Source organism: Trifolium pratense, linkage group LG7, assembly GCF_020283565.1.
Source record: "Trifolium pratense cultivar HEN17-A07 linkage group LG7, ARS_RC_1.1, whole genome shotgun sequence".
Lineage (NCBI taxonomy): Eukaryota > Viridiplantae > Streptophyta > Magnoliopsida > Fabales > Fabaceae > Trifolium > Trifolium pratense.
The window spans coordinates 56,146,966-56,172,206 of NC_060065.1; the positions used below are offsets into that span (position 1 = coordinate 56,146,966).

At 33.4% G+C, this 25,241-nt stretch overlaps 4 protein-coding genes across 6 annotated transcripts; 2 read left to right on the forward strand and 2 right to left on the reverse strand.

Annotated features, from left to right (window-relative positions):
* The first annotated feature begins 585 nt into the window (after positions 1 to 585).
* Positions 586 to 3,608, forward strand: LOC123894110 (eukaryotic initiation factor 4A-10-like). Of its 2 annotated transcripts, none has more exons than XM_045944004.1 (5): positions 586 to 742; positions 1,280 to 1,352; positions 1,442 to 1,548; positions 2,032 to 2,462; positions 2,703 to 3,608. In XM_045944004.1, exons 2-5 carry the CDS (start codon positions 1,285 to 1,287, stop codon positions 3,336 to 3,338), a joined length of 1,242 nt encoding a protein of 413 aa, XP_045799960.1. In that variant the 5' UTR covers positions 586 to 742; positions 1,280 to 1,284; the 3' UTR covers positions 3,339 to 3,608. The 2 variants fall into 2 exon arrangements, with proteins under 2 accessions (XP_045799960.1, XP_045799961.1); XM_045944005.1 differs by having other exon boundaries at positions 596 to 738; positions 1,277 to 1,352.
* A 1,835-nt stretch (positions 3,609 to 5,443) lies between these two features.
* Positions 5,444 to 6,144, forward strand: LOC123894112. Its single transcript, XM_045944007.1, has one exon. The coding sequence runs from the start codon at positions 5,571 to 5,573 to the stop codon at positions 5,895 to 5,897; it is 327 nt and encodes a 108-aa protein (XP_045799963.1). The 5' UTR covers positions 5,444 to 5,570; the 3' UTR covers positions 5,898 to 6,144.
* A 2,976-nt stretch (positions 6,145 to 9,120) lies between these two features.
* LOC123894113 (casein kinase 1-like protein 2) lies at positions 9,121 to 14,429 on the reverse strand. The gene is made up of 14 exons (XM_045944008.1): positions 14,040 to 14,429; positions 13,889 to 13,929; positions 13,258 to 13,327; positions 13,000 to 13,148; positions 12,820 to 12,915; positions 12,625 to 12,695; positions 11,587 to 11,648; positions 11,423 to 11,486; positions 11,251 to 11,335; positions 10,843 to 10,969; positions 10,648 to 10,730; positions 10,502 to 10,565; positions 10,206 to 10,348; positions 9,121 to 9,694 (listed from the first exon to the last, which is right to left on the reverse strand). Exons 1-14 carry the CDS (start codon positions 14,113 to 14,115, stop codon positions 9,401 to 9,403), a joined length of 1,425 nt encoding a protein of 474 aa, XP_045799964.1. The 5' UTR covers positions 14,116 to 14,429; the 3' UTR covers positions 9,121 to 9,400.
* Positions 14,430 to 17,407: 2,978 nt separating this feature from the next.
* Positions 17,408 to 24,507, reverse strand: LOC123894114 (probable phospholipid-transporting ATPase 4). 2 transcript variants are annotated; one of them, XM_045944009.1, is made up of 11 exons: positions 23,960 to 24,507; positions 21,556 to 23,525; positions 21,288 to 21,398; positions 20,745 to 21,021; positions 20,572 to 20,660; positions 20,364 to 20,451; positions 20,075 to 20,284; positions 19,584 to 19,709; positions 18,874 to 18,972; positions 18,517 to 18,708; positions 17,408 to 18,427 (listed from the first exon to the last, which is right to left on the reverse strand). In XM_045944009.1, the coding sequence occupies exons 2-11, from the start codon at positions 23,373 to 23,375 to the stop codon at positions 17,765 to 17,767; spliced, it is 3,675 nt and encodes a 1,224-aa protein (XP_045799965.1). In that variant the 5' UTR covers positions 23,376 to 23,525; positions 23,960 to 24,507; the 3' UTR covers positions 17,408 to 17,764. The 2 variants fall into 2 exon arrangements, with proteins under 2 accessions (XP_045799965.1, XP_045799966.1); XM_045944010.1 differs by lacking the exon at positions 23,960 to 24,507 and adding an exon at positions 23,871 to 23,939.
* Positions 24,508 to 25,241: the final 734 nt, after the last annotated feature.

The window sequence follows — 25,241 nt, forward strand, 5'->3', positions numbered from 1 at the left end:
CACGGGTAGCCGACTAGTTTAGTTAAAGAGTAAGTGTGCAGTTATCAAAAACCATATAAATAAATTGCTTATGTAATCAAGCTAAGTAGGGTGTGTGTTTAGTTTTACTTATTTGCTACTACTTCTTATAAGGAGAAGTATGGCCAAACATAATTTTAATAAAATTTTTAAAATAAAAGTGTCTTTTTAATAAAGAAAACACAACATAATAAGTGACTTAAAAAAAATTATGATAATTATATTTTTTAAGTTATTATTATTAGTTGTTATTATCTTTTTCATAAGTTTGTTATTAGTATAATTAATAATTATTTGTTATTATTTTTTTCTTTGTTATTATCTTTTTTCGATATTTTTTTCTTTTGGTATAATCTTTTTTTTTATTATCATAAGTTTGTTATTAGTATAATCTTTTTTTTTGTTATCATAAGTTTGTTATTAGTATAATCTTTTTTTTTTTTTCTTTTTTCGATATTTATCCAACAAAATCTTTTGACAAAAAAACAACAAAATCTATATCTTTAGTTAAAAAATAAAAATAAAAAAAATCTATATCTATATATATTAAAAAAAAAAAAACATAGTAGAAAAAAAACATATATAAATAAATAACCTAAACTCTGTTTCTGTCTTTCTCTCTCACTCAACTCCACGGCGCAGATCCGAGGAGTTTGGGAAACCCTAATTCACTTCTTCTTCAATCCTTAGCGATATTCAATTCTCTCTTTCTCTTACCACCCAGGTACCTTTACCAATTTCAATTCTCAATTTCTCTCATTATTCCTAATTTTAATTTTAATCTCTAATTACTCAATCATGTACTTTGTGTTTTGAATCTGAGATTGATCCAATTGCTTTTTCTTTTCTTTTGTTTTTTAAGCATAAAAGTTCTGATCTTTGAAAAAAAAATCAATTCTTTATTATTAGTTGTTTATGATTTGTTTTTTGCTAAGTTCGAATTTTGGATTTGAATAATCTATTCACTAGTGATTGTTTGCATTCAGATTCAGATTGGTGTTTTTCTTATTCTTCTATTTGATTTTCTGATCGAAATTAATGTTTGAATTTTTTTTGTTGTAAAAAAGTGTTTTTTTTCGATTTTAGTGCTTCTGTTTTGTTCTTAAGCGTTCAATTATTCATTGACATCAAGGAATGAAAACCTTAATTTTTGCTGAGAATAGCCTTAATAATACTTGAGTTTTCTCGTAATGATATTGGTGACTGTCTTTTTTGTTATAATATCTGTTGAGTTTTACCCTAAAGTATGTTTCTTGTGCAGCAATCATGGCAGGTTTAGCTCCCGAAGGTTCGCAGTTTGACACTAAGCATTTTGACACTAAGATGAATGAATTGTAAGTTATTAACTAAGATGTTTTTTGTTTATCTTATATATATTGTATATTGTATTCTGTAATTTTAACATATCTGAAATTAATTACAGGCTTTCCACTGATGCACAAGAATTCATTACCTCTTATGATGAAGTCCATGATACTTTCGATGCAATGGGTTTGAAAGAAAATCTTCTGAGAGGCATTTATGCTTATGGTATATAGATAATTTTGCCTTTCTTTCTTTAAGCACTTTTAAGTATGTATTATAACGATATCTGTAAGTGGGGAATTATTGGAGTGCTAAATTCAATGTTTTCATACTGCATTTTGACATTGTTTGTTGTAAGATTTAGCTCTTGAAGTTATGCTACTCCATTATAACCATTTTAATTTCGAACAAAAATTCAAACGAGTATTGAGTTTTGGACTATTTGAAATATTAAAGTTTGTCTGTTTGAAAATCATAAACATTTAAAGAAAGAGTCATGGTTTTGTAAATTTATCTTTGTTTTTGTTTCTTAATATTCAATTTTGATAAGATTAGAAGTGAATTTGCTGATTTTTCTTATTATGTTTTGAAACTAAATTATCTACGCATAGTAGTACTAGTATTTTATTTTAAAGAGTATTGAAACTTTTAATGCACTTAACTTCTCTCTGCAAGACCTTGTGTAATGTTTTTGTTCTTGTGCTTAAGGTTTTGAGAAGCCGTCTGCAATTCAGCAAAGGGGTATTGTTCCTTTCTGCCAAGGTCTAGATGTGATTCAGCAGGCTCAGTCAGGAACTGGAAAGACAGCAACATTCTGTTCTGGAATTTTGCAGCAGCTTGATTATGAATTGGTTCAGTGCCAGGCTTTGGTTTTGGCACCAACAAGGGAGCTGGCACAGCAGATTGAGAAGGTTATGAGAGCACTTGGTGACTACCTTGGTGTTAAAGTTCATGCTTGTGTTGGTGGTACTAGTGTTCGTGAGGATCAGCGTATTCTCCAAACTGGTGTCCATACTGTTGTTGGCACTCCTGGACGTGTGTTTGACATGCTGCGAAGACAATCTCTTCGGGCAGATTGCATTAAAATGTTTGTTTTGGATGAGGCTGATGAGATGCTTTCACGTGGTTTCAAGGACCAGGTCTGCTCTTCTTTCTTTTCTTATTTTAATCGTTTATTAGAACTGAATTCGGTTGGTTTTTTGTTTTTTGGGTGCTGTCAGTTTTTCTTGTTTTTTGATTGTTAGAACTGAATTTGGTTGGAATATTTTTGTGTTGTCATATTACTATTTTCCCATATTTTGAAACCCTTTCACTTCATTTGACATATCCCATTGGCACACCTGATGAATTTATCTTATTTATCGTTATGTTTGATGCAGATCTACGACATCTTCCAGCTGCTGCCACCCAAAATTCAGGTTGGAGTTTTCTCTGCTACAATGCCACCAGAAGCCTTGGAGATCACAAGGAAGTTCATGAATAAGCCAGTCAGAATCCTGGTTAAGCGTGATGAATTGACCCTTGAGGGTATCAAGCAGTTTTATGTGAATGTTGACAAGGAAGAGTGGAAACTAGAGACATTATGTGACCTTTATGAGACCCTTGCTATCACTCAGAGTGTCATTTTTGTCAACACGAGGCGCAAGGTGGACTGGCTCACCGATAAAATGAGAGGAAGAGACCATACAGTCTCAGCCACCCATGGAGACATGGACCAAAACACTCGTGATATCATCATGCGTGAATTCCGCTCTGGCTCTTCACGAGTGCTCATAACAACTGACCTGTTGGCTCGTGGTATTGATGTTCAGCAAGTCTCTCTGGTTATAAACTATGATTTGCCTACCCAACCTGAAAATTATCTTCATCGTATTGGTCGTAGTGGGCGTTTCGGAAGAAAAGGTGTTGCTATCAACTTTGTCACATTGGATGATGCAAGAATGCTGTCAGATATTCAGAAGTTCTATAATGTGATCGTAGAGGAATTGCCTTCAAATGTTGCCGATTTACTCTGATGAGTTAATTTTTGTTCTTTTTTAATTCATCAGGGCGTTTTAGTTTTTTGACATTTTCTGCTCCTTTCTCTTTTACAATTTTTGCCCATTAGAGTTCAAAGACATCTGACTCTATTTATATTGGATTCTATGAATTTTGTTTAATTACTTGATTAGTAGGGTGCTTCAGACTTTTTTTATTTGATCTGTTTAATTGTTTCTTTTGGATTCTATGAACCTTACCTATCATCAGTTATGAATTTGTGTCTAGATTTTAAGACACTTATTTAATGCATGGTTTGTAGCATGTTAGTTTATTCTAATGTTTGCCAAAAGATAGTATTTCCTTTCTCTTTTTTTTCTTGAGTTGAACCTCTTCATGCAAACCAGTAGTTCTTCATACAGAATGATCCAATACAGATTCAACTTTTAAGAAATTGTTCCACAAAACATGGTTTTATTTATGCAAGTGGGTGAAGAACTTCTTCACTGCTATTATAACAAGAGATTATCTTTGTTCTATTCTATTTATATGCCAATGGCTATACTTTACTGCTATTATAAAAGTAGCTTTGGTTGGATAGGATTGCCCATTCAAAAGTTAAGCTCTTCATAGGAATACATTGTAATTCCTTTCATAGATGCATCATTAAAGTATTGTTAAGTTGACTTTTTTGTCAAGTATGTCTTAGGGTGCGTTTGATCTGCAAAAAATTAAGGGATTGGACAGGACAACTTCTGCTGTAGTGTGTTTGATTTTAAATCTGTTCTAGGTACTGGACAAACTAGGGGCCAAGGGACAGGACAAAACTTGAAATTCTTGTCCCCCACAGAACCACGGGACAACTTTTTGTCCTCAGCACAAGTTGTCTAAAATACCAAAATAACCTTTTGTCCACCAAACATCGTACAACACAAAGTTTGTTCAATACCTTAAACGTTTGTCTTGTGCTGTTCTGTCTTGTACTGTTCAGTATTTATATTTTGCAGATCAAACGGACCCTTAAAGTGGGACTTTTCAATTAGTTTGCACATTGTTGCTTTTTACTTACACTGGCCATGCTACTGCTACCAATGAATTTTACACTTTTGGCCAAAATTCCAGAAGCATAGGAAACCGGGTCCTCTACCGCTGGTATTAGATGTAAAAGTTAGTTATACTAGTTAGTTATAGTAGCTAATAGTTTTTTCCTTGAATATATAGAGATATATGGCGATAATATTTACATACCTATCAAGAATAATGAATGAAATATAACAACATCCATTTAAGATTCTCAAGATGTAAAAAATTGGGTTGTTGATTTGGTTATCCTATAAAACATCATAGTGTTTTCATGATTGTACATTAGTTTGTACTTTTGTTAGGGTAATTTGTGAAGTTTAAATGAAGTTAATAGACAGTAGGTTAAAAGGGTTTATCTATTACTTTGTATTTTTGTGAAAATACCAATTTCTTTTGGCAGCTTCCCACAAACGATTTTAACACTTTAACAACATGTGAAAGCTAGCAAGCCCAATAATCTAATCACAATTCTACTCTATTAAGCAAAGTTTTGGATAAGTAGCTACCCCACAATTTCCATCAAATAATTAAAGACTAAAATCATCATTCAACTTCAACTGCCTCCAGCTAAAAATATTTATTTAATTAATTATATAATTAAAGAGTAACTAATGTCACAACTTTTTCAAAATTGAAACTAATACTGAGTGTACTTTAGAATACCAAAACTATAACTTAGTATCAACTATTATTTTTTTTTATTACTTTTTATGTGATGAATATAACTTGGTATGAATTAAAGTTAGTAAGAAAAAGTAATAAATTATTCTAAAATTGTACAACTAGAAATCAACAGGGCGATGTACAAAAGAAAAAAGAAATCAACACGGTGTTGGCGTCAAAGAATTGATAACGTAACTCTCGTGCAAATAAATTAGAGTTTGATTTATAAAGTCGTCTATTTGAGAGACAATCTAACTTTATATAAAAAAGAAAATAAATGAATGCCCTGCTGACGGCTCGAGGATTAATCCGACAACGGGTCAAATAATCTAAGCCGTGAAGATACCTTGATTTACCTAGTAAGGTTAAAGGTTAATTAGGAAATATATGTATATATAAATACAAACACTAGGGGGAAAAGGGCAAATCCATCAACCCAACCATTCTTTGTAACTTGTACCTTCGTGCCTTGACTTAAAAACACATCCTAAATTTTTCTCTCATTGGTTATTGTTGTTCCCATCATGGAATTCAGATCAAAGTCATGCAAAGATGAAAAGCTACAAATTGAAGACAAGGTAACCCCAACAAGCATGCAAGGTCTAAGGAGTTTTAGTGCTAAATATGTTTATAATCCAAATCAAACATATAATAAGGATGTGAAGATGAAGAAAGTAAAAAGCATATCAAAGAGTAGGAGTTTCATGAATGATGCCGAATTGCAAAGGAAGAAGAGAGTTGCTGGGTACAAAATATATGATGCTGAAGGAAAAGTGAAAGGGTCTCTAAGGAAGAGTTTCAAATGGATCAAAAACACTTATACTCAAGCTATCTATGGTGGATGGTGGTGAAATGAAATGGTTATTAATGTGTATTTTATTTCCTTTTGTTCATTTCTTGCATGTAACTTTCATCACTGCTTTTATGGTTAGATTGTTTAGTAGCTGTTGAATTTCAAAATCCTCATTTCTAATTGGGTTTGAACTAGAGAGTTTGATTAATTTGTTTGCAATTTTATTTTAATATATGTGTATGAATATGTATGTGTTAAATTGTGGCCTAAGTAAAACAATATAAAAGGTTTGGAATTAAAACCTATATCTAGTGGTCTCATTAATATTATCCATTATAAGTTATTTATATATAAAAATAATCCATTATCTAATCTAAGTCAAAACTTGGATTAGTTTTGTGAGAATTTTCAGCACTCTTTTTGTTGCTTTATCTTTTCTAGATTGAAAGCAAGAAGAAATAAAGAAAGAAAATGATGGCAAAAGATAAAGTTTTCTTCATTCAAACCTTTGACACCGTTAATGTCTTTGAATGATTATATTTTCAATCATTTTGCTTTTCAATAAATTAAACCAGAGGTTTGTAATTCTAAAAATAAGATCATGAAGTTCATGCATTGAAAGTGTAATGTATAAGTAAAATTGCTTATAGTTGATCACAATCATCACATATTGCTGCTAATGAAAGATAAAAAGAGTATCATGTCCCATATTGTATTTGGTCATACTTGCTCCTTTTCACCCCCATAATATTTTGTCACCTACATTATTAGAGTATAAAGACACTCTAGTTTGGAATTTTTTTTCCTTTTAGATAGTGACTGACTCTGACAAATAACCTTTTGTAGTTTATAGTATATTAGCCTCTTGAAGTTCAATATTAAAAACACATCTATTTATTTTTCAAAAATATGTTATAAATAATATGGGATGTGACTTTTATTGATTCAGTCATTGCATAATATCTATATTTTACTTTGGTACTTTGTGCCAGATCTCAGAATCTAAACAATAGCCTTATAACTCAATGATTCTAATTTTATTTATTTTTTGACAATACAATGATTCTAATTTTTATACTTTTAAACATAATATTTTTCTTTTCATAAAAAAAATATATTTTATTAGCACCTCTCACGGCCAACGTTCAAACTTTTGATTCATCGTGTGAAAAAACTAATATCTTTTGCTAGACTCAAACCTCCATTGATAGATATTATTATATATTTTAAAGAAATGCTAATGTAACATGATTATTTTTCAAGGTGGCTTCTAAGGTGAGGGCTGTATTAAGTCCCTCACAGGTGAACCACTAAACGTAACATTTGGATTAAAAAAGACTATAGGATCTCATTAGTTAATATTACACTAGATTGAATCTCCCTTTTTCTCTTTTCCTCTGATCTCACTCTCTATCTCCATAAACAACGTAAACCCATTTTTGAATTTTGTTGAATTGGATTCGTGATTGTCTTTGTCTCATGAATTTGCCTCTTCACCCTCTTCCTCTCATGTTTGGTAACCTAAAGAATTGTTGAAATTATTAGAAACATCCATGATATATTAGTATAGGTGAGGATTACAATCGCAGGGTTCTTAATTTTGTTTTAGCCTTTTAGCCATCACCAAGACACCAACACAATTCCCTGGTCACAAAATTTTAACAGAAAAAAATTCCTTAAAATCCAATTGCGTCAAATTAATATCAAAATTTTTTCAAAACTCCAACTTTTTAATCCAAATATTCATTCGATCAACATTTTTGAAGATTTTTAAAATTCATTGTCATATCACAACAATAATTTCAAGGTAAACAAAGAAAGAAAAAAGGAGTAAATTGTTGTGATTTCGGAGAAGATGGATAGTTGGGAGGTCACTAATGTGATCGACAATTTGAACGAAGAGATGAAATAAGTAAAAATATTGTGTGTGTGATGCGTTGTAAGATTTGATGACCTTTTTAATCCAACGGTTATTTTTAGTGGTACACCGGTGAGGGACTTAATAGAACCATCACCTTAGAAGCCACCATTTTTCAATAGAGTTTAATTTGTATATGCTTTCGGTGTAAAGTATTTTTACACATGCATCCAATGATGAGTTGCCACATCATTTAATGAATGTGACACATTATTTTTAAACATCATACATGATGTGTTGATATATTATTAGACGCGTGTGTAAAATAATTTAACACTGATAGTGTATATAAATTAAATTACCTAGCTAAATTTGCTATTTCTTCTTGTTCTAATTTTGTTTGGATTTGAAGAAACTACTTGTATTTCCGCAGTTGTGGCAGATTTATTGCCACTATTTGATTAATAAAATCAGACACTTCAAAAAAAATTAAATTCTTTTTAATATAAATATAAGCAGTTATAAATATTGTCTATATGATGATGGCTTTTAACCTAAACACACTCATGGAGAAGGAAATGCAAGTGTTGACTTTCTTGCAATGGGGCTCTAATAATGACATCAAATGGAAACAATGGAACTCTCCTCCAAAGGACTTATACTCATTCTCAACAATGACTCTTTGAGGACCCCCCCCCCCCCCCCCCCCCCCCCCTCGTTTGTAGTGTTCCATTATTTTTCTTTTTGTTCTCTGTTTTCTTGTGTTGATTAGCTCATGTACCAAAAAAAAAAACCTAAAGATGATTTATTTTATTTTTTTACAATATGACACTGGCAAGTTGTCTACTATTAAATTACATGCTTAAGAGTTGATCTTCTAAATTGTATGAAGTTTTACATAAATTAATGATTATCAAAATAATATGATATAATTCATTATTTATTTTGATATTATCAATTCACAAAAACTATTGAAAATGCAATATGCCAAGTTTAAAACTTGATGCCAATAAATATTAGCTCAAATATAAATCTTAACTTCAATTTTTTATTAATTAAACAATAAATGCAGTATTCATGCAAGAATTGCTCAAGAGAGAAGTGATGCTGGTTCACATCTGGCTTACAGTATCTTAGAACTCCCCACCCCTTAACAATAGATTATTGTTGCATGGATTGCATGCTTTCCGAGATAGTACACACATTATTCGGTTGAAAGAAGACGCTGGCTGGCTCCCTAACTTAACTCACATTTAACTCTCCTGATATATTCGTAATTTTGTAACTCGGGATGTTTAGCCAGTTGGTAATCACTGAAATTTTCCACTTGAAAGTAAAAAAACAGATATGATTTTATCCTCTAAAAGAACAGGTACCAAGAAAGAATGAATATAAATTTACCAAAAAAAAAAAAAAATGAATATAAGAAGCAGGGAACGATTGTATAAAGTTGAAGTTGTAGAACCAATGCGAGTAAAATGTAAACTGTATTAACAGAAGAAGCCTTTTTATGGGTAAAGCTTTGTCAGGAAACCAGCACCCTAAGCATCTTTTTATATACTTGTGGTCACAATTCCCAACTTGTCGTATAGCTTTCCTCAACAGAATGAACAACAGACAACAATCCACTCGGCAGTTCATGAAAAAGTATGAAACTTTTTAAAATTTTACCAACAAGATAAGGTGACCGAGCGTGGCAGCTGCTAATACTGTACCTTCTCGTCATTGAAACTTAGGCTCTCAATACCTCGGAGAGTTGACTCAAAATTCTTTATGTTCGATGTGTTTCTGCCAGAAGATGTTCCTTTCTGCTCCGATGATGTGATAGGTGAATTTCTTTGTGCTCCAGAGGTTTTAAGGAGTACTCCAGGACTGCCTTCCCTGGCAAGAGGAAGAGGGGGTTCAATCTCACTACCAACAACTGCATCACGACTGTTTGAAACAGCACCTACTCGCCTTGCAGATCCGCTTGGCCGGAACAAACTAGAACTGGACACCTGCATAAACCATACAGAAAGTGTCAAAAATAACATGAAAACTAGCTGCAATATAAAAATCGGTGTGCTGTGACAAGCGGGTACTGTCATAAATGTCAAAATTCATGAACTGACCTCTAGCAAATACATACAAGACATCATAACCCAAAAGTACAAACACATTCAGTTTCTTTTGACCTCTAGAGTATATTCACAGCACAAAACGCTTAGATGTTTTCTAAAATAAAATCACTTCCAAAGAATATTTGCATTAGTTGCTTATATTATGCTTCAATTGTGCACATACTCAGTAGAGACAAATGGAACAGCCAATAATTTATAATTCTAGTTATGACCAGAAGAAACAGCAAAAAAAAAAAACGTAGCTTCATTATTTTTTTCTGTTTTGGATAAATGGGAAACACCGATCATTTTCTTAAAACAGAAAATCATGAGAATAAATATAACAGTCTTTCAGCTTTCTGCAAAACATAACTCGGTCATAAGCAGTCCTATAACCGAATATACTCACCATAACTTCTTTAGATGCAGTTGAGTCACTTGGAACTGGGGCTTTTTGTCGAGATAAGTTTCCATCATTTGCAATAGGTCCAGAGGTTCTTCTACGAGCAGGATCTGATGAAGACCAACCAGCATGTCTACCTTCTTCCCCAACTAAGCAGAAATTTCCACATTAAAAAATACATAAAAAATGAAAAGCTGTGATATATGAAAAAACAGAAAAGAATAAAAAAATCTACATAGAAGGCAAACACTTAATAAAATAATAGACCAGGGTCATAAAAGTAAAAGAAAATATAATTATACCTGCCGGTCTATCAGCAGTCACAACAGCTGGCGGTATGCCAGAACTTGGCCCGGCACCAGAACCCTGCAATATGTCGCTTTCAGCAAGATAATCTAACCTAAACAACATAATAATTCAAGCCACCGGATAGCACATCACCACTTACAATGGCACGTGCAGGAGGAGTGGCAATTTGAGATTGCTGATACTTCAAAATGGTCCAATCAAAGACATAATCAAACTGGAATCCTGCAGCAACAAAAGAACACCAGCCAAAACACATAAAAGGCATTAAAATTTAAAAGTGAAATATAAATAATTTTTAAGTGAAATATAAATAAGAAGAGAAATAGGCTTAAACCTTCACGAATGAAAAGGTCGCGAAAAAGCCTTTTCAAATATGCATAATCTGGTTTATCATCAAACCGCAATGACCGACAGTAATGGAAGTACGAAGCGAATTCTGAGGGGTAGCCACGACACAAGGACTAATAAAAAAGCAAGGCACATTTTATTAGGATAAAAGAGTTTAAAACATAGTATGCGCCAAAATAATATTTTATAGGAAAATGCTAACCGGTGCCCTCGTGGCACTGGTTAAGATAACTAAAGATAGTATTATTATCTTGAAACTTGTGAAGTCAACATCTTAAAAGTTTAAATTTTTGTTTTTTCAATGCAATTTTTTCTTTTCTTTCCCTTTTTAGTTCCATAACTAATGCCCCGCGGGCACTAGTTAGCATGACCCTATTTTATAATACAGTTTTACCTCAATAGAAGTAGAAACTTTCTTCTCGCTGATTTTCTCGTACTTCTGCTTTTTAGTACCTGCTTTCAATCCCTGCCACGGGAGGCTGTAGAAATACCAGGTAAATAATTAATTTAAAAGCAGTTGATAAAGAAGAATAGAAGATAAACAACATAATGGCAAGGAAAATTACCTTCCTCTCAAAAAGTACATAAGAACATATCCAAGTGATTCTAAGTCGTCCCTACGGCTTTGCTCTGATAAATATTGATCAGACATTCCCAAAGTTCAGAATCAATGGCCAACAATAGATACAAAGGCAAGTGAGTTGGATGAAGAGATGCATTGAGAACATACCAATTCCAAGATGTGTATTCATACTAGCATATCTAGCAGTTCCTGTCAAATTCTTATTCTCTCTGAAAAGGATTATAAGCAAGTGAAATTCAGAGGAAACCCACAAGTATGTTGATTACTGAGAATTACAATAGAATAAGCAAGTACCATTTAAATCAATAAATTGAAACTTATTATAAAGTGATTCAATAAAATAACGAATAAGGTAAACTAAAATAAAGATAAAGATGAATAACACAACAACTGAGCCTTTTTGACCAGGTGAAATCGACTCCATGAATCAATTTACACCATAAGGCCCTATCTCACATATTAGATCCAAAAAAGATCCTCTAAATTCCTCCTAATGGTTTGTCTTGTCCTAGTTATTAGACTATCCTCCATCTGTTCAACTCATCTTACAAGTAGTCCTACATAAGTATAAACCACCAAAGACCTCTCCATCTTCTCTACAACGGGGAATACCTTGTTTTTCATTATTTTCTTTCTAATGTTTGTAACAATCTTTAGAGAAGTTACTTAAAGAGGTTATATAATTAACAGCAGTTTGTTGTGCACGAATTATAGAAATAGAAACTAGCACCCGCCCACAATTGGGACAAAAAGGATCTAGACTTGATTGATTGAATGTGCAGACCTATTGATTCTCATATAACTTATTACGATAGTGGGTACATTAAATTCTTCCAGCAATTCTCTGTTACACTAGTTTGGTAGTGAACGGTCTATCAATAGTATTCTAAACCTCAAAGCTCTAGAGCAAGATAGATTATTTTTGTATCTTCCAACAACAAGAACAAGAAATTCACTTCTGCATAAAATACAAACTAGAGGTGCCACCTAATGCCACCACCCAATATTAAAGCAAATGCTCTTTTATTAGAAACCACTCCCAGTGAATAGTTAGAATCATGCAACAAACAATACTTTGGCATTTTAAGATATATATTGTAGTCCTAATTTCCTCTAGTTAAAACTTGTTTCAACTGTGCCATTACACATAACTTCAGAAAAACTAAATAAACATGACACAGATACCTGTAAGGAATATGCTGATGGGTAGAGGTGTCTCTGTATTTTTTAGCAAGACCAAAGTCAATGGCATAAACCTACAAAGGAGGTAAATTTGAAAAAGATAAATTTAATCCAAGAAACGACTGAAAGGGATAAAAAAAAGGAATTGAAAAAGAGCGAATTTAACTATGTAAAAATAAATTTAATCCAAGAATTTACTTGATTGGCACGCCTCCCCAAACCCATGAGGAAGTTGTCTGGCTTGATGTCCCTATGTAAAAATGATTTGGAATGAATATATTCAACTCGATTTATCTGCAAACAGTTCAAGATTTCCCCAAATTAAGAATTAAGTGAATGAAAATTAGGAAAGTTATGAAGCAATAAAGGAAATCCTACCATCTGATCAGCAAGCATGAGTACAGTTTTAAGAGACAATTTCCGACTACAAAAACTGAATAAATCCTCAAGACTAGGTCCCAGTAAATCCATCACAAGAATATTGTACTCTCCTTCTACGCCATACCATCTCACATTTGGGATACCAGCTGCCAAATAAAAGTACCCAACCAAAAACATTTAATCTGAGTAACATTTAGTCTAATACGGTTAACAAAGATACCGGAAAGATAGAAATTGAGTAAGATAGGAAATTACTTCCTCCTTGAAGCACTTTATACAACTTTGATTCATACAACAATTGAGGATGCTTAGTTTTGACATTTTCCTGATTCCAAAAGCAATAAGAGAGCAGAAAATATCAATTAAACACATCCCTAATCCTCAAAAATCAGCACGGTTCTTCAATCAGTCAATTATCATCACCGTGATTAAAAACAGCCGATAAACCACGGTGAGTACACCGCCAAAGTCCAAACACCCTTTTGGAGTTGTGGAACTAATCCGCAATAAATGAATTTAATTACACACAAGTGGAAACCTTAGCCACACATATTAGCAACCTCTGGCTAATTAATTCCTCTACAAAAATCCAAACAAAAAAGCATTTTTGCTTTACAGACTCCACCACACATTCCATAAAACACATCTTAATTATTTCAACTTTTCACACTCATTAAAATTGAACAATAAACAACACTACATAGTATACAATTTTCCAACAAAACATGGCAAAAAACAGTATAAAAATCACACACCTTAATGAGCTACTACCTAGAATAATTTTCACCACAAAACATGCAAATTGTGTGTAATTCCAAATTCAAAGTAACATAATTTCCAAATTAAAGTACAAAATTTCCAAATTGAATATAACATAATTACTCACAAGCTTAATTGCAACTTCTTCATTTGTCTGGACATTTGTACCTAAATAGAACAACAAATTAAAAGTTAAAATGAAAGCATAAACTAAAAATCAATTTCTACATCATCAACAATAATTGATAGATTTGAAAATTGAGGGAAAAAAATGATACCGAGATAGATCTCGCCGAAGGATCCGCTACCAATTTTGCGGCCAAGACGGAACTTGTTACCAATACGAGGTTCCATTGGATCGGGTTAAAACCCTAGGAATTGAGAATAGAGAAGTAAAACCCTAGAAACTGAAAATTGGGGATTGGAAACGGAAGGAGTTGGAAGTAGTAGGCGTTGCTGAAGAGAAATTGAAGAGGAAAGGAATGGGATAGAAGTGTGAAATGATGAAAAGGTGAGGGGTAAAATTGGAAAAGGAAAACACTTTCTCTCTCTGAAATGAAGTTGAGAGAGAGAGAAAGAGAACGAGAGAAAGATTGTTCTCTCGTCTCGTCTCGTTTCTCCTCTCTCCCCTCACGCACGCTTTCGCATTCAAACGTAATTTTCTTTTCATTTTACTCCTAACACAAAAGCCAACAAGTAAGGATGGCAAAAAGGTCAATTCCAACCGTCACAATCCACCTCATAATTATTAACCTGTAAAAAATAAAAATAAAAATAAAATAAAAAAAAACTACGTGGAAATGGAGCGGGTCAATTAGGCATGACAATATAATTCATATCGGCGGATATTTGTCTGTTTCGTCTTGATTTTGACAGAAAAATACTGATTTGACTGGGTTTGAGTTTTTTAGAATTTAAAACGAAGGTGGGATGGATAATTGAGACGTTGATACCTTCTCTGAACGGATCTGAATTCTTTCCAATTATTTCTCTCATGTTTTTCCTTCTGCTTTTATCCGACTCATTCCCGTTTTTTTTCTCTCTCTCTTCTCCACTATTCTTTTTTTCCTTTCTTGATCAACAATTAATGGATTAGAAAAATGAGAGAGGACTTGACACAAAGTGCACGAGAGGATCCAACTCCACTCTGAACTTGTCCCCAAACACGTCTCACTTATATATTGAACAAATTTGTTTTTCTATTTATATTCTTTGCTTAAAAAATCATATTGTCGAAAGAAAATAGTTTTCGAATTTTACTCCTTTTTTAATAAAAAAAAATAATCAAAATTCAACACAAGTTCATATAGAGATGATGCGGGTATACCCGAACTCCGTTTGATGTGAGTTTAAGGTTCTACTTTTTATACCGTAAAAAATTGAGACGAGTTTGGAGAAACCCAATCTTTATGGGTTTGAATTTTGGTTTGGGAAAGGCAAAATCCGTCTTCACCTATATTGTCATGCCTAGGGTCAATTAGACATTGCGAATTAAAAATCTCAACCTTCTAGATTTTATAACAGGTTAACGGACTATCCTGACAATTTTTTAAATTTTAAATAAAAAGTTATTAAGTTATGAAGCAATGTAAAATTAGTTAAATTAAAAAATATTTTATGTAGACAAAATATGTATTTATTGAGTCTATATAAATTATTATTCAAAAATTTATTATACTTCATAAATATTTAGAATAAGTCATTTAAGACAACAAAAATAAGTTTTTGTGAACGTAGCTCTAGTACTCGACTATCACCTTAAAAAGTGAAATTCATAATTGATGTTTGATTTATGTTTTCCCAGGAAGAGCAAGCCAAAGATCACAGCACAAGTTCTTTTTCAAGCATTCCTTTGCAGATTATTTGGGTGAGTTGATTCAATATCATTTTATGCATATAATGTATTTGTTTTTTTTACTAAGATGTTATGTGTATAATAAGTTTTTATCTTTTTGTCTCGTGTAGTTCAGTTGATAGCTACGGAGACATTATTTTAGAGTTCGAACTCCAAATTCTTCCCACTTATAGTAATTAACATTTGCGTATATAATTACACCATTAAAATAAACACACATACATGGAAGCACTAAGTAAAAATAAAAATTGGTACCCTAAAATTTTGGTGTCTTATACGGTCGCTCCTCTCGAACATCAATCCTCCTGTATACTTGAAATATATCTGCTATTTTTTATCACATAATTTGACAGTGTCAGTTTATTTTGGTGTGGATTTTTGAAATGTTTGTAAGTTGTCAAAGAAAATTGTTAAAAAGAACACATAAATAAATGTATATGGTGTTACATATGATATTTATATCATATTTTAATGTTCAAAGCAATTCTTTAATCAACTATCAAACAATGATTTATTTAATTTTTTGCGTTAATTATATTTGGTTTTCTAATTTTCTTAGATTGGAAAGGTTGAAGATTAGAAAATTAACCGGAAAGACAAAAGTGATTGACACTTTAATGAGAATTAGTGGAGCCATGATTCTCACATTCTATAAAGAGTATTGAAATTCACCTATATTCTACTCATGTGAAGTTGTTGAAACATACACGACCATAAAATGTGTCTGCTCATAATATTTGGGGCTCTTTTATTGTCTTAGGCACTTGAAACATTAGGCACTTGAAACATACACGACCCCAAATATTGTCTTAGAATATAGGTGAGACACATTTTATGGTCGTGTATGTTTCAACAACTTCACATTAAAGCATACATGGGTCAGGGTTCGGACTTGAACACACCACTAAAATTTTAGTGTCATGCGCGGTCGCTCCTCTCGAATGCTATTCGGAACCCTCATGTATCAATGAGATACATCAAATATGAATATCTTATGAATATTCATCAAATGAATTCATTTTAATGTATCTCATTTTTTTTATAAGGGGGAGAGCCTAGAGGTTCCATAATTTTATGTTTAACATCATGGTTTCAAAAAACAGACATCAAAAGTAAAAATTTAACGAGTTAATCAATTCAAAAAAATTAGAAACATCAACTTAATCTAAAAAATCTAGAAGTTTCTTCCAATACTTTGTGTCAAATAAGAATAAAAACAAATGTGACTTATACATAAACAAAGGTGGAAAAATTTTATTTTTATTACGATTAGGCCCGGGTCAACCCGCTCTGCCCCATCATCATCCCCTTTTTAGCGGGTTAGATGGGGCGGACAACCTATTTATGACAAGTTCAAAATTTTAACTCACCCCTCTAAAACTAACCAGCCGAATTCATTTTATCATCCCTACCTACGATTTCTTAAAACTTCATAATATTTTAAAAATACTTTTTTAATTAATTCAAAAACTTTTTTTTTTATACAATTCAAAAACTTCATGACATTAATGGTGAAGATCAAGTATTTTACCTCTATCATTTCACTTTTTAACTCATTCACTCAACCACCAAATTCCTTGCAGAAGATAGGCGATGACAAAACTGGATATCAATATGAAGGTAAATAAAATCTAATGAAGAATTCAATCACCTAAAATTCGAACTCCGGTAATGCACTAAATTTGTGCATGTTAAATGTGTTTATAGACATCTAAATGTGTTTATTTATGATTATGAATGATTTCAAGCTAATGTTTGATAAACTATTGATAGAAAATGGAAAGAGAACAGTAAACGAATAAAATCAAAACTACTCCATTTCCTCTTATCACTCATCCAAACAAATATATAACACTAGTTAGTAAGTAATTACACTGTGTAGCTGTTTTCATTTTTTCAATATTATCATCTGTTGATATACGGGAATTACACTTTGATCGTTCAGAACTGACTAATGTGGTGAGCTTTTCTACTTAAATATGTTACAACAGCTCCCATGCTTTTTTCCTTAATGAAAGGGACTTCAATGCAACCCCCCTAAACAAACAACACAAGCATGTAAAAAGAATTTGAATGAGGCTCAAAAATAAAAAACAACCCGCAAACCCTACAAAGATTGAAACCTATTAAATAATTGTTTTGTAACGGTCATAATGGGGACAAAATCCCCGTTATAGATTGCTTCTTCTGCAGCCTCCCTTTCAGCTGCCTGATCTTTGCTTCTACTCTTGCTGTGAAACCAATCTTTGTTTCTTGTCTTGCTTTAGACCGCTCCCTCGTCCACATGTGTTGATCTTCAATGTCCTTCTTGTAGTACTTGATTTCTTGGATAATGTGATGATCCATGGGATTAAAACACCTTTGGAACGATATGTGGGCAAGATAAGGAAGATTGCATGTAACAGTTACTAGAATGGTTGCTGCCCAATAAATAGGAGCAGGAGCAAGCACTTCAACCAATATTTGGTACGCAGTCTTGGAATATACTGGAGAAAGCATGCCATATAATAAGAGAAAGAGGTACCAACTGGCTATGCTGCCCCACACAAAGAGGTGTTGTATCCATGTAAAATGGCTCATTGTTAAGGCAATCTGGCAGTTGACAGCCCAGATGATGGAGGTGAACATTGTGGTACCAACAGCAGCCATGTCTGCAGTCTGGCCATTCAGACGGAATGCTTGGTCATAGAAGATGATGATGACAAGGAAGAAGATGACAAGGGAAGAGTACAGACCGTTCCCCATCCATCCCAATATTCTATACCAGTCAAAGAACAAATTTTTGGGTCCTTGCTGATATAGTGCAGGAAACTGCATAATAGAACTAGCATGTCAGAAGTTTGAGTTATACAAACATGGATAAAAATATGAAACCAATAAGGCATTTCAAGAGAACAAACCTGTAAGCAAACTTCAGATGGCACATCTTGTTCAAAAACTCCAAGTGAAATGACTGGCAACGATGTAAGAACGACATTAAACAATATCATGTACCAATCATCATAAACCGATTGACCAGAGAAGCCCGCAAAGGCCTCAAAATAGAATATTGTGAGGCCAAATGCTATATTTTTGTAGAAGAAATAACATATCTGAAATGCAAAAAAAATCAGTTTAGAGGGGGAAATATAGGATAAAAGATACAAAATGCAAAAAATGTTGCATGCATTTCTGTCCCTGCACTGGATTGCAGGGCAGCACAAGCATGGGAGACATTAAAATCTGAGAATAACAATCAAGATGAATACACCAATTACCATTTGTGCAATTCGCTTGTAACACCAGTGTCCATGGACTACCAGAAGCCGCTCCAAAAATCGAAATTGAGCAATGGAAAAGTCACTAGCCATCACTGCCTGAAAAGAATTTGCCAGTTTGAGTTCTATAACTACCACATATGTTACATGCTTACACATAGGAAAATACATGTGCTTTCTTGACTTTAGAGATGGTAGTAACAATTAACAAGTGTATACAGGCCAATCATAGATTTCAACTAAATAATTCTTCATGATTGATAAAGTGAACATGAACTCCAATCAACAAGTTAGTCAATTTTCACTATTTCACATGAACAGAAGCATACAAATTTGCTAAATTTGACCAGAAGCATACAAGTTAGTCAAAATTATTTTATGGTATATGAAACCAAAATGAATGGTTAACAAAGCAGATTTACTTTTCTATCACATTGTCAATATTGATAACAAGAACATCACAAAAGCGGCTTACAAGAAATCTGCTCCAGCATCCAAACATGTAAATATGATAGGTTTCCCTGCACTATCCCTATTCGTTTTTTTTTTTTTGAAATGCTTAGGTGTATTGAAACTAAAATTTGGTTTGTTTTATAACTAAGAAGTATACGGTGTTGCAACTAGAAAAACATAAATGTTAAATCCACCATTTGCAGTTGTAGTCTTGTGTTGCATAATTATGTTTAAAGAGCTTGGCAGTTGACACTGACCTGCATACCTTCAACCCCACTGATTCCAACACCAATGTCAGCCTCTTGAATCATGCCGACATCATTTGCACCATCACCTATTGCTAACGTGGTCTTCCCAGTTCCTTCTTTCACTAATCTTGTTACCTGATGCAAAAAATTGAGGGATGAAGACGCGATCAAACAGTAGCATCAACATAGAGTGTGTAGTAGTGCACGATTGTTACTCCAATAATTGTGTAAGTAGCATGGTCGTTAAACTCTCAAGTTGAAATGTTGAATTATGTTATTTTTATGATATCACATCATGTACATATATAAGTTTTTTCAATATCAGGTAAACTCTTACAATTTTACAAGTTGAGTCTACGGAGAGTACACAAGTTTATCTAGACTCTCGAGTTTGAAAACTTAGGTAAGTAGCATAATTTATAGTGATAAACTAATGAAATGTAGTATAAAATATTAAATAGAAACCAGAAAGATACAAAGCAAAAAAAAAAAAGTCCTACCAAAGCCTTTTGCTTGGGAGACACGCGGCAGCAAATGACAGATGCACACTCAACAGCTAATGCCAAAAATTGGTGTTTGACATCATCTTCTAGAGCATATGTTAGAGTTTTTCCATCAATAATTAATGCAAACGCAGCATGTGGGTCCTTCTCCAGCTTCATCAATTGTGAGGCATTGGTGATTTGAGTCAATATGTTGTCTTTGATTACCTGAGGGGTATGCCTAACATCAGATGAAATCCAAGTCTAAATAGTAAATTTCTCTACTCAATCTTAGTGAAAGGAATACCTCTTTCCCGTCATTGATTACTGAATCTGAATTTGCAGTAGAGATACAGATTTGCTTCATGCCTTGTCGAAGCAAACTACATGAAAATCTGCACCATAGAAAAAAGACAATCATCAAACTCATTTAAAGAGGCTGTTTTGAGTAACTTCTAACTTAAAATTGAAATGCAGATAGTGTTAGGAGGTTAACTAATTTGCAGTAAGCATACCCAATATTGATTGCAGTTTCCATCTTATCCCCTGTCAAGACCCAGATCTTTAGACCAGCTTGAGCAAGTTTATCAATGCATTGAGGCACCTGAGAAAAATAAAAATTTGAACATGATTAAAATATAAGAAGGCAGAGCAATATATATTGACCATAAATAATGATAAAGCCTACCCCTTTCTGCAGCTTGTCTTCCACAGCAGTAGCCCCAACAAGAATCAACTCTCTTTCCATACTATCTGATACCTTCTCAAGCATTGCATCTCTGACAGGCCCAACAGTTGTCTTGGCTTTCTGAAACTCGTCGTTCCAATCAGAGTACTCTTGTTCATCAAGATTTCTGTAAGCCAGGGCTAGTGTTCTCAAACCTACTTCTCCATATTCATTCAAATGCCTAGAAGTGGCATCCAAATACTTCTTTCCATTCTTAGATAACCGATCAAATATGATACTGCATAACCAGAAAATAATGGATGTCAAAGTTTATAGAGGAAAGTTAAAAGTCTCACTATGACAGCTTGTGTGTGTGTTAATGCAAGCCTCTTCTCTGGAAGCAGAAAGTTGTTGCCATTATATACACTATAGTGTGCTAGTACTATAAGCGAGTAGAATATAAACACCACAAGCTTGAAGAGGATTTTAATGTCGCTGTTGAGACCTATGTAAGGTCTTGATTATGATAGAATATATAGACAGAAATCACATTAGTAGGCTAACCTGTCAGCTCCTTTGCATAAAAGAATAATGTTTCCCTCCTCATCACGCACAATCACCGACATACGTTTTCTTTTGCTAGTAAACTCCAGTAGATTCAATATTTTATACTCTCTGTATCATTCAACCAAAACACAAAAATAAACAAACATGCTGATATAAATGCCAAGAAATATGTCATGGTGATTAAAAAGTAAAAGCCAGAGCAAGTATTCCAAAAAAAAAAAAAGAAAAGGAAATGCATAATAGACTTCATGAATGTCCACCTGACCTTTCAACCACTTGTCCTGAAGCAGAAAGTCTTTCGCGTACAACGACGGTTGATTGGGTTCTTCTATAAAATTCAAAACCAAATTCTCTAGCAGCTACAAGAAAAGCCCCTTCATCAGGTGATTCAGCTTCATAAGTACAACTGTCACTCTCCTCATTAAGCTCGGGAATGGCAGTATGGCAGACTGCTAGTATCCGGAAAAACAACAGAATGACAGCAGCATTGGGATCTTTCGACCAATTGCCATCCATGAGGCGGCTGTCAGCAAAACCAAATCCCTTTATGGAAGGCCTTTGATCCTCACCACCCTTAGAAGTAACAACTGTCTCAAGTTCAATTTCTTCATCTCTTCTAACATTTTCCCACGGCGCATTACCCTTCTTTTGCATGGGGAAATTAGAGAGATCCGAATCTTCCTCATCAAGATCAGAAGCCATCTGCTTTGCTGCAGCAAGTTCAACTTCACTGGAACGTACACCATAGGAAGTACCAGCAATGGAGCACTTCAAAAAGTCCATCTGATTGCAGGTTAAAGTGCCAGTTTTATCAGAGAGGATGGTGTCTACCTGACCCAACTCTTCATTCAGATTGGATGTTCGTGCTTCAGCAGGAGTCCCAGTATCTTCATCATACATTTGAAGGTCTTGGTTAATGAAGGTGGCCTGTAATACCTTAACAATCTCAATTGAAACATAAAGAGAGATGGGTATCAAATATCCATAAAGAATAAGGGCAGTGATCAGATGGCTCATCCCAGCCAATCCAATTTTCCTAGGATCATACTGATATTCAATATCGTCGGGCCGTAAATACCACCAATCTGGGGCCTGGTACTTAGTCTTAACAACAAATCCTATTGAACTAATAAAGGATATCAATATAAGGACAGTGAAAAGAGTGTATATGATATGATCCATCTTTTTCTCTATTGTGCTTCTTTTTGAAGGGGATTTTGTAGAATTCTGCATGACTTTGCTGTCGTGGCCGGTGAAAATGACCACCCCATAGACATATTCTGTGTTCCTAAGCTTTGAATCTCGGAGGAGAATATGACCAGGATCAAGAGGATAAACCTGACGATCGTACTCAAAGTTCCCAACAAAAGTGTAAAGATTTGGATTCGGGTCTTCACAACGTATTGTTCCGGTGAAATCCTTAAAAGCTCCATCATTATCAAGGGACAGGGTAGCCTCCAAAGATCTTTTCAACTTCAAGTTTGTCTCTCCATCTAAATTCATGGTCTCTACATAGCATATCCCATCCTCATAACTTGAAGACAAGAGAAGCAAGTCAGCTGGAAAAAATTGGTCCTTTTCTACTTTTACTATATCCCCAACCATAATTTTCTGCCATGACCTAAGACCAAAAACACCATTGCCTCTATGGAGACTAGCTTTCCGGCGATTAACCTTAACGTCCTGGAGAAACCTGCGCGAATCCTCCAATGCTTCCTTTGCCATACTAAGCCCCACAACAAAAACCAAAGGAGCAATCATGCTCAACGCGCTGAAAGGTGAAATTGGAGATGCAGAGAGACAAGCAGCCAAAAGGAAATATATGTTGGCAACCCTTCGAAACTGTTCAAACAGCGCCTTAGGAAAAAACATGATAGCATTATATTTAGTCGTTGATATATTATTCTTGCAATAAAATAAAGATCTCCTTTCATGTACTTGAGGCTGGTTGCAATACACGGTTCTTGAGTAACCAGGACCTTGAAGTGGATGAGGCACCTCCTCAGAAATATTCGGCCGAAGACAACCAAATGTATAGAGATTACTCCACCGCAGCCTTGCCCTAATCCTCCTCCCCCGTGCCATCTTAGCTCCAGATATCAGCTCAAGATAGTCACAACTTAAACCTCAAGCTCAAGCTCAATCACACAACCTACCAACAAGAGAAAAGTAAATATTTTTGCCTCTAGGAAAAATCAAACCTCTCTTTCATCCCCAATTTCTTCTTTCTAAAACCTGACAAAATAAACATACAAAAACAGAAACCATTAACTCCAGAACTGTACATAAACACCATGATCAATTAATGCATACAACAATTAGTACAAAATCTGTAAAATGTCACATTGAAACATAACACAAGAAATCATAAAAACATGCAATATGAACAACAATAATTCAAATTTTCAATTCCATTAAACCTAAATAGAGATCTTGTAATCCAATTTTTCAAATTAATTCAAATTATATCAAATTAAGAAAGCTAATTACATCACAAGAATTCAAAACATCTTCCATGGATAATTGAAAAGAGCTTAAAGAAAGAAACAAAAGAAACAAGAATGCATGCGAAATTGAAACCTTGAAATGAAAAACAATGATTGAGGCGAAAATAACAAAGAAAATGTAATACGAATTAAAAAGAATAAATAGAAGAAAAATTGAGGAACCTGTAAGGAAGGTGAGTGATGTCGTCGTCGTCCATTGCCAAGGACGGCGAAGAATTGAAAAATTGATAGAAAACGACGATAGAAGAAGCTTTGATTATGTGATTTGCAGATTCAAAAAAAGAAGAAGACAAAGTCTAGAGAGAGAAATTCTTTAGAGAGAGAAAGAGAAAAGGGTGCGCGTGTATGTATACGCGCGTGTGATAAACACTATGTCCCTTTCCTTCCTCAACAACAACAGTTCGAACAAATTCCCAGGAAATTCCGCGGCTAAGTATTTATATTTTGGTTTTTGAGATTTAAGACTTTGTGTTTTGTTTCTTTTTTTTTCTTAGTTAGGTTAGGTACATTGTTTTCCGAATTTTTGTGTTTATATTTTTTAAGGAATAAAATAGGAACACGGTTTCGTGTTGAGCTGGAATCTGGAATTCGTTTTGCCACTCAATGACAAATGGCATAATAACAAACGTAGTAAAGGTTCATTCATGGAAAAACTTAATTTTTATTTATTGTTTCAAGTTAAAATTTTAATTGTTGATTCAAAAAAAGTTAAAATTTTAGTCGAGGACAACTATTTTTTTTGGTACATTAAGGACAACCGTGTTAGTATTCATAAAAAACAATTAAGCAAATTTTATTTGGAGCAAAACAACATATTAATTATAATTTATTTTAAAATATATGGGACAATAAAATTAATAAAATAAATTTATTAATCTAATAAGTTATCATTAAAGTGAATATTTGAAATGTTCGAGTTTCAAATATTAATTTTTGCATGTATAATAGTATAATGTTTTTACCGACCGAATTAAGTCTACGAAAACTTTTTATGTTTTTATAACGGCAATCTTTTTTTTTTCTTCTTTCTGTTAAGTAGTATAGTGGCTATAAATTTCATTCTTAAAGTGGATAAGTGGTGTGTTCAGGTCCGAACTCTGACCGCTGCATATAAAATGTGATGTCACTATCAACTGAGTTAAACTCACGGAAATCACGACAATCATATAAACATTATTTTTTATATATAAAGAAGACTTTAATATTAATTTTTTACTTTCTATATATCGCTATAAGAGGTAAATTATCTCTTAAAGTGGATAAGTGGTGTGTTCAGGTCCAAACCCTAGCCCCTACATATAAAATGTGATGTCACTATTAACTGAGTTAAATTCACAAAAATCACGACAATCATATAATCATTTTTTTTATATATAAAGAAGACTTCAATATTAATTTTTTACTTTCTATGTATCGCTATAAGAGGTAAATTATAATACAAAAT

Bases quoted from the DNA above. Each gene is read 5' to 3' on its own strand.
- LOC123894110 (XM_045944004.1), top strand. From the start codon at position 1,285: ATGGCAGGTTTAGCTCCCGAAGGTTCGCAGTTTGACACTAAGCATTTT. The intron at 1,549-2,031 runs GTATATAGATAA...CTTGTGCTTAAG, and splicing joins GAGAGGCATTTATGCTTATG to GTTTTGAGAAGCCGTCTGCA. The intron at 2,463-2,702 runs GTCTGCTCTTCT...TGTTTGATGCAG, and splicing joins CACGTGGTTTCAAGGACCAG to ATCTACGACATCTTCCAGCT.
- LOC123894112 (XM_045944007.1), top strand. From the start codon at position 5,571: ATGGAATTCAGATCAAAGTCATGCAAAGATGAAAAGCTACAAATTGAA.
- LOC123894113 (XM_045944008.1), bottom strand. From the start codon at position 14,115: ATGGAACCTCGTATTGGTAACAAGTTCCGTCTTGGCCGCAAAATTGGT. The intron at 10,566-10,647 runs GTAAGTGGTGAT...GACATATTGCAG, and splicing joins CTCCTCCTGCACGTGCCATT to GGTTCTGGTGCCGGGCCAAG. The intron at 9,695-10,205 runs GTGAGTATATTC...TGGTTTATGCAG, and splicing joins CTGCATCTAAAGAAGTTATG to GTGTCCAGTTCTAGTTTGTT.
- LOC123894114 (XM_045944009.1), bottom strand. From the start codon at position 23,375: ATGGCACGGGGGAGGAGGATTAGGGCAAGGCTGCGGTGGAGTAATCTC. The intron at 20,661-20,744 runs GTAGGCTTTATC...TATTTTTCTCAG, and splicing joins AAGACAAGCTGCAGAAAGGG to GTGCCTCAATGCATTGATAA. The intron at 20,285-20,363 runs GTATTCCTTTCA...CATACCCCTCAG, and splicing joins TAATCAATGACGGGAAAGAG to GTAATCAAAGACAACATATT.